The sequence below is a fragment of the Gavialis gangeticus genome, unplaced genomic scaffold (assembly GCF_001723915.1).
Source record: "Gavialis gangeticus isolate Ggan-Ray unplaced genomic scaffold, GavGan_comp1, whole genome shotgun sequence".
NCBI classification, from domain to species: domain Eukaryota; kingdom Metazoa; phylum Chordata; order Crocodylia; family Gavialidae; genus Gavialis; species Gavialis gangeticus.
The window spans coordinates 5,284,486-5,292,177 of NW_017729033.1; the positions used below are offsets into that span (position 1 = coordinate 5,284,486).

General features: G+C 59.7%; 1 protein-coding gene across 1 annotated transcript; it reads left to right on the plus strand.

The window, feature by feature from the left end:
• Positions 1-1,274: 1,274 nt before the first annotated feature.
• Positions 1,275-6,476, plus strand: LOC109304171 (vasotocin-neurophysin VT-like). The gene is made up of 3 exons (XM_019526657.1): positions 1,275-1,716; positions 4,921-5,122; positions 5,890-6,476. Exons 1-3 carry the CDS (start codon positions 1,543-1,545, stop codon positions 6,051-6,053), a joined length of 540 nt encoding a protein of 179 aa, XP_019382202.1. The 5' UTR covers positions 1,275-1,542; the 3' UTR covers positions 6,054-6,476.
• The last annotated feature ends 1,216 nt before the right edge of the window (positions 6,477-7,692 follow it).

Sequence of the window (7,692 nt, forward strand, 5' to 3'; positions counted from 1 at the left end):
GGCCAGACCTCTAGCTAGGGACCTCCAGCTTTGCTGCCAGCAGCATTGGCACAGCCCAGTCACCATCCCCAGCCTTTGCTGCACCCAGCACCTCTGATGAAGGTTTAATTTTTTTTAAAAACCCTGACACGTGTAGGAAAAAGGAGGCAGAGGGAGTTTGCTGAGTTTTCTCCCAGCCCCATGCGGCACCCAGCAAAACTCAGACGCATAGGAAATCCCCCCCTAGTAGGACATGGGTGTCGCTACCCCTAAATCATCCCTGCCCAGCCTCTTCTTGAACTCGCCGCCGGTGGAGAGTCCGCAGCTTCCCTGGGCACCTAGTCCACTGCCTCCCTCTCGTGACAATGGAGAGGTGTTTCTGGACATCCCGTCTACACTTACCTTGCTGCAGCCATTGCTCCGCATCCTTCTCTCTGCAGTGAGAGAAAAGAGGCTTCGCCTCTTCTTCCTGGCAGCCCTTCAAGTAGCAGTTCACCACTGTAAAGTGGGAGGGAATCACCCACCCCCAAGTCAGAGGAAACCTTGCCGCTGGGAGGGCTGGACCAGGGGGCCAGATTAAGGATGAGGGTCGTGTGGTGCCTCCCCACAGGGGTGCAGCCTGCTCGTGGAGCACCAGCGTGTTTGGGGCACGGCCCCAGCAGGCCTGGCTCTGCCATCTCGCACCCTCCTGCCTTAGCTGCACCTGCACTGCACGAGGGCAAGAGCCCCGACCTTAGGGGTAAGCACGTGCAAGAAGGACCACCGTGGTCCCATAGCCTGGCTGCCCATATCGCACAGGCCAAGGGGTTGCACAAACGAGCTCTGCTTGGGCCGAGGGGCTGGTGAAAGGCCGGGGGAGCTCGCCCGAAGGCCCCGCTTCCTGCACAGCGCCGGTGGAAGGACAAGTCAGTCCGCCGATCCCCGCACACACCCAGCGACGGCCAAGAGCAGGAAGGCTCCATCCCACCGCTGACGGGTAAGCAGCCCTCTTGAACCACTGCGGTAAGGGAGAACAACTCCCGCGAGCGCGGGGCATAAGCAACTGCTGCAAAAAAGACACCTCGGAGTCGCAAAACGCCTCTCTCTGCTTCGTACCCCAGGGGCCCTCGAGGAGCCGGGACTCCTCAGCCAAGGCCCTGTCTACCTGGGACCTCTCCTGAGCTCTTGTGATGGATTTCCCTTCACCCCAGCCATGCTTCCAGCCCTAAATACTGAACCAGAAGGAGCCGCAGCCCCCAGCGTTGCCAGCATCTGCTCCTGCTCGTGCTGGGATGTGGGGGCTCACATGCAACAGCAAAGCAGAATCAGGCCCGTCCCCCCCCCTCCTGTTCAGGAGTCTCCGGTGGGGATTTTGCACTAGACTGGCAGCATTATTCCCCGCCGAGCAGCGTGTCTGCCTGTGCCTCTGCACTGAATCACCTCAATTACAGGATTTGCTGGAAGTCGAGTTTGGGAGAGACGACGGTGAGCCCGGCCCTCTGGACGCGGTGACAAAGCCCCAGGGAGGGGCCGAGGCAGCGCAGAGACGGGTATAAAGATGCAGCGGGTTCAGCAAGGAGCCAGATGCCAACAACAGGTGCTTGGAAGGCAGCATCGCTTCCCTCTGCGCCCGCCACGATGCCAGAAGCCTCCCTCCCCGTGTACTTCCTCTGCCTCCTCGCCTTGTCCTCAGCCTGCTACATCCAGAACTGCCCTCGAGGAGGGAAGCGAGCCTTCCCCGACACAGAGATCAGACAGGTACGAAGAGGGTGCGGGGGGCCGTGGAGGGGAGGCAGATCCCCCTCGGGGCTGGGAGACCATGTGCACAACCTGCTTGACTCCGGGGGGGCCGCGTCCCACTAGTCCGTGCTTGTGGCTACCCTCCCCGTGCGGGGCGCGAAGGGGACGAGGGCTCCTGTCTGCCGGAGCTGCATGCGGGTCACTGAGCAGAGAGGCTGTGTGAGCCTGCAGGGGAGAGTTGCACCTTGCAGGTGAACGTGGAAGCGTGGGTTCAGATGGCTGGCCCGAAGGCCGGGCTGGATTTCCCTGCAGACCCAAGCTTTCTCTCTTCGCAGCGCTCTCTGCAAACCTTGCAAATACGAATTGCTTACGTTTCTTTGGAGAAGGGCGGGGAGGGGGGAGCCGTGTTCCAGTTTAGGAAGGGTGCTTTGTAGTCGCACACAAAACCCTGGTCCTGGCTGAAAAGGCTGGGACTTGGCTGCAGCGGGGGGCGGGAAAGCGGCTGCTTTACTGAATGAGGGACACTGCTCCCTTCATTGCATCCTGGCGCCCTTCCACCGGCTCTTCTGCCTGGTGGCTGTGAACAAAAAGGTGCGCCCTCCTCTTGTGCAGCGCGCACACGGAGCACGTCTCACAGACTCGAGGACCCGAGCTGGCGCACACCGTGGTCCCAAGCCAGCTGTGAAAGGGATCGGTCCCCAACCTCCCGCGCGGCTATTGCCAGTGCAAAGCGAATGGTTGAGAAAACCTTAACAGAGACGGGGCTTCTTAGGTAGACAGGTAGGATGAAATCCTGACCCCGCTCAGGTCAAGGGGAGTTTTGCTGTTGACTGCAATGTCGTCAATGGGCTCCTAACTGAAACGCGTTCCTACTTTGCATGAAAAGATCTCATCACAGCAATACCCCCAGTGCTTTTTAGACCCACCTTGACTAGTTTGTGGAAGAGGCTGGCCCTTTTCAAAGGCAGCAAAGGGTTTCGTACCGCTTGGATTCTCCCACCGTTTGGACCGAGCTGGCCCCAAAAAGGGCCGTGCCAAGGGGGTGAACCAGGAACCAGAGCTACCAAGAGGGTCTTTGCCTATTGTGGAGGATGTTAGTGACCCCCCCCCGGCCTGATTTTGAGACAAACCCTCTTTGCACGATTCGGACAGCTGAGAGTTGTCTCAGCATCTCCGTTGAAGGTGCTCGGTTCGAGCCAGTCGTTTGCTTTGAAACCAGTGGAAGGTGCAGCTGGTCCCAGCCCCCAAAAGAAATGGTGATGGTTGCATGGCAACATCCTGGGACCACAACTTTATGTAAAGGTGCTTTTCTAGGGAAAATCTGCTTGGCTGGAGACCGACAGGGCTGTGCTAGGTGTGCTCATCCTGTGGCCGCTGCAGGAGAGGGTCGCTTGGGAGCGAGGTGCAAAGGCGCCGGCAGAGCCTTTGGCCCTGAAGCCAGCGTACCGCGGCCTGCAGGCTCTGCTCGCAATGCCTGTGAGCGTCCGGACTGTCGTTTGTCCCTAGGGCTGCCACGGCAGGTCGCGGAGACTGGTAGCATTAGGCACGTCTTAAGGTCATAGGGAAGTTGGGCTGGATGGGACCTCCATCTAGCTGTGCCAGTGCTTTCTCTTCCTGTGTTCCCATCCCCTCCAGCTTTCCCCCTTAAGTGATCTTGCTGCAGTTGTCCCTAGACATGCACATCCTGAGGGCTCGTGAGCAGGGTTTGAACCCCCGGGGCTTCGACAAGGATTTCTAGCACTCAAACTGGGAGAATAACCCCATCGCTAGTAACGGTAGTAGGCTGTTATCCTCCCTCCGGTGGGCCAGCGTGCTGTGCTAGGATCGGCTACCCCAATACTCTTCGGTGTTTGTGGACTGTTCGCTTCTCTCCACGCAACCCAGTCGGTGGCCATATTTAACCCCTTACACCCCCCACACAGAGCCGGGGGGCTACAGCCGGCGCTCTTTAGCGCTCAGCCTCCCAGCCCCACCGGCCCCTCCAGCTTCTTGCTGCGCTTCGCCGAGCGGTGTCCAAGAAGCTGCCGCATCTCGACGAAGCGGGTGCGTAGAAGTCAGCCCCAGCTCCGCGCCCGGGCCCAGCAGGGCTGCGGGGGGACAGTGCCGCTCGGCCCTACTCCAGTCAGCGGCAAAGAAATGAAGGGAAAATTTTACCGAGAAAATCTCACGGAGCAGAAACACGGGAGGAGCACTGACAGCCACGGCCCGTTCGCTTGGCACAAAGCCCTGATACCTGGCAGCACCTAGGAGTGCGGGAGACACTAAAAGCAAAGCGGGGGCACGTTACAACCCTCCACCAGCCATTTCTAGCTCCTGCGGCTGTGATGACTTGCTCATCAAAAGCGCTGGGGGCCATATAGCATCCAGACCCCTGCCCCAACTCCTAGGGGGAAGATGGCACACGATCTAGAGATGTGATGGAAAGAAAGGGAATCTGCTGCTGGGTCCACCTTCTCCTGAGCATGGGAGGATCTGCCCCCATCATGATGTGAGCTGCCTCTTTCTTGGTCTCCCAAGAACAGCCTTTCCCTACGCGAGTAGCTGGAGGGTTACGTCCTCCACCGGCTGCAGCTGCAGGGGATCAAACCGGTCGCCCCAGGTTTTAAAGAAACAGCTGGGCTCAGACACGTCACACCTATGAAGCGCATGAATGCACCCCAGTGGGGCTCCCAGCCCTGAGACTTGCAGTCTCTGCCCCGAAGCTGGGCAGGGGGGGCAAGGGGAGGCAGGAGGGACCTGCCCGGGCCACGCAGCTGCTTTGCAGAGTCTAGAGCACTGGCTGCTGGGTCAAGTGGCTTCAGCCACCAGGGCTACACACACCTAGATAGCAAGTGCCTAAATGCCTTGACCAGCCCTCCAGAACATCCAGATGAGGGAGCGTGTGCGTGCAATACAGACACACACACACCCCCCTCCAAAAGGCAGCCCTGAGCAAGCAGCCCTGGTGCTCCGGTGGCGGGTGCAGGAGACAATGTTGGAAATCAGCTCTTCCACAGCCAAGGAGGATGCCCAGATCCCCTTGCAACCAGGGGACGTCAAGGGGCCAGGGCCTAATGAGCTGGTTGGCATCCCCCCGGGATGCACCCGCCCTTCTGGAGAGAGGTGGGCTGTGGGCATCGCCTGCAGCAAGCAGAGAGGGAAGGAGAAGGGAGTCTGCCCTCAGAGCCTGACCCTGCCTCCTTGGTCATAGCTGCTGATCTGTGTCCTCTCTCCCCGCTCCAGTGCATGCCCTGTGGCCCTGGGAACAGAGGGAACTGCTTTGGCCCCAACATCTGCTGCGGGGAGGAGCTGGGCTGCTACGTGGGCACTGCTGAGACCCTGCGCTGCGTGGAGGAGAACTACCTCCCGTCCCCGTGCGAGACTGGGGGCAAAGCCTGCGGCGCAGGGGGCAGGTGTGCTGCACCCGGGATCTGCTGCAGTGACGGTAAGAGGGGCCACCCCTTCCATCGCACCAAGCTGGCAGGGCGGGGGGAGATCCCCAGACACCAGCCTGGGTACCTGCCTGATCCCATCACTGATGCTCTTTATAGTCTCTTGTGCATTCACCCCCTCGCTGAGGGAAGGTGGCACAGTGGTGCACACAACTAAAAAGCTAAGGGAGGTGACCAAGGTCATTCAGAGAGTCTGTGGCAGAGGAAGGATTTGAGCCAGGTTACCCATGGCCTAAGTTGATGTCTCAGCCCTTGGGACACTTCACACCCCCCATCCAGCCACATCCTGGTCCTGCAGGATGGTGGGGGGGGGGTTCAATCTGGGGCTTCGGCCTCAGCCCGGCTCCCCAAGGAAGGGGAGCAGGTCAGAGCAACGAGCACCACCAGGCCTAGGATGAGAGAGGCAGGTGCTTTGGTTGGCATAGGGCAGCGTCCAGCTGCCTGTGAGGAAGGGAAACCGAGGCACAGAGCAGTGACATGGTGTCCCCAAGTTCGCACAGGGCAGACCCAAAGCTCAGGACTCCCGGTCCCTTCTCCTAAGCTCTGGGCATAACCGGTTTGCCTAAAAACACGTGTGGCCTGTGCATGTTGCACAGAAATCCAGGCAGGGCGGGATGCCCTGGTCAATAAGGGAGACACAGCTGGAGCTTGAGCGGAGGAGCTTGTTTTTGGCTGCAGCGGGAGCTGCGTCGTAGCCCTCCTGTGAGACCGGTGCCTCGTTTCAGTGCTGATGTCTTGGTTTCCTCCCCTGCTCCTGCAGACAGCTGCGCCATGGATCCCGTCTGCCTGGACGAAGACGGCGACAAAAATCGGCAGCTCTCAGAGAAGAACCTGACCCTCCTGGACGGCTCGGCCGGCGACCTCCTGCTCAAGCTGATGCACCTGGCCAACCGGCAGCAGCAGGGCAAGCACCAGGTCTACTGAAGGGAGGGTGGCGACGTCGCGAAGCATTCACACAGCCAAGGGGGCGCGTCGGGTCCGCAGCCCCCCAAGGGGGGCAGGGGCACAAGCCCTTGAGGTCCTTGTAAATACACGGCCAATAAATATTTTACTGCACTGCGCTCGTCTGCTCTGTGCTGTGACGTTTGCCCTGGAGGCCTGGGCCGCGGGAGTCCAATTCACCTGGGGTCCTGCAAGCTGGCTTTGAAAAGCAGGGTGTAAACCCCGCCCCGGGAAACCGACTGCTGAGCGGCCTGGACGGGAGGCCGGTTGCTCTGCAGCCAGCGCAGCCCCCAGACTCGTTAGCGCTCGGCCTCCCAGCCTCGCTCAGCTGGGGGCCCACAGAGCCCCTGTGCCATCCCCACGCAGACCCCCAAAGAGTTGCCACGTCCCTCTGCTTTAAACGGCCTCGGGTGGAGGTGGCATCCTGCCAGGTCAGCGGGTAGGCCCTTAGTGTAGCCGTGCGGCTGTAATGCAGCACTGCACAAAGGACGCAGGGTCCCACCATGCAGGCATGGACGGCTCCCCGCGTTTGATACAGGTACAGGGCACAGCACACCGGCACCGAGGCCGCGTTGCAGCTCCAGCACAGCCAGGAGCTGAACCCAAGTCTTGCGAGTCCCAGGAAGTCGTCTCGGGGAAGGCAAATCTGCCGGGGGGTTGCGGGGGCAGCTCTACACATCTCCCATGGAGCAACCAGCTCCCGGGGCTGAGAGCCAGCGAGGGTCCTGCTCACACCAGCCCCCAGGGATAAACGCAAGGCAAGTACTTGCACTTGCCATTGCACCCTGATGGCCGGCCTCAGCCTGCAGCCACACGCGCGCCTCTGACTCCCACCCCGATGCTGCCTGCCCGAGATGGAGGCCACGAGCCAGGTCTGCTTGGGACGACACCAATGTCACAACTGAAGCCATTCAGCCCCTCAGCAGAGAGGAAGCAGAACGAGGAAGCTCAAGGCACAAGTTTCCTGCCACACTTCTGCCCGGAGCGAACGCATCGGACGGTGCATCCTGCTTCCTTTCTTGCAGTCTGGGCCCGAAGCTGCAGCTCCTGTAGGAGAGGCGTTGCTGGGCAAAGGGCTGGAAACACCATGCCGCCTCCCCCGTGGTCCCTGAGAAAGACTTGTTCCTTTTCCCTGGGGTCTCCACCACGCTCTCCCCTGCCTGGGGCCAGCGCCGTACCGAAAGTCCTGGCAGCCCCGGGCAAACTTTTAGTATCGGCCCCCCCCATCGCCACTGCAGCATTTTTTGGTTGCAAAAGTCTTTATCACATCCGTGGTATCGATGTCTTTAAATAATTCGTTCTCAATTGATAACAGCACCGGTCCCGTATATGCACAATATTAAAACTGTTTCTTTTTCCAATTGTAATTTTTTTTTTCATTTTCAGGCCCCCTTTCTGTCTGGGCTGGTTCGCCTGGGGCTTCTCAGCTCACTGGTGCCCCTGGCTCACAACAGGGTTTTCCCCCCTGCCCAAGACACGTTACACATTTTACACTATCAAGGCCCAGAAACTCGTTAGTGGCTCTTTCTCTGTGCCTTTGTTACATGCAGGAAGACACGCCTGGAAAGTTTTGGTGGAAAGCACCTAGCATAACTGTGCTGTTCAAATACAGCAATACACA

Excerpts from the sequence above, each read along its gene's own strand:
- LOC109304171 (XM_019526657.1), top strand. The coding sequence starts at position 1,543 with ATGCCAACAACAGGTGCTTGGAAGGCAGCATCGCTTCCCTCTGCGCCC. Across the intron at positions 1,717-4,920 it reads CCGACACAGAGATCAGACAG|TGCATGCCCTGTGGCCCTGG; the intron begins GTACGAAGAGGG and ends TCCCCGCTCCAG. Across the intron at positions 5,123-5,889 it reads CGGGATCTGCTGCAGTGACG|ACAGCTGCGCCATGGATCCC; the intron begins GTAAGAGGGGCC and ends CTGCTCCTGCAG.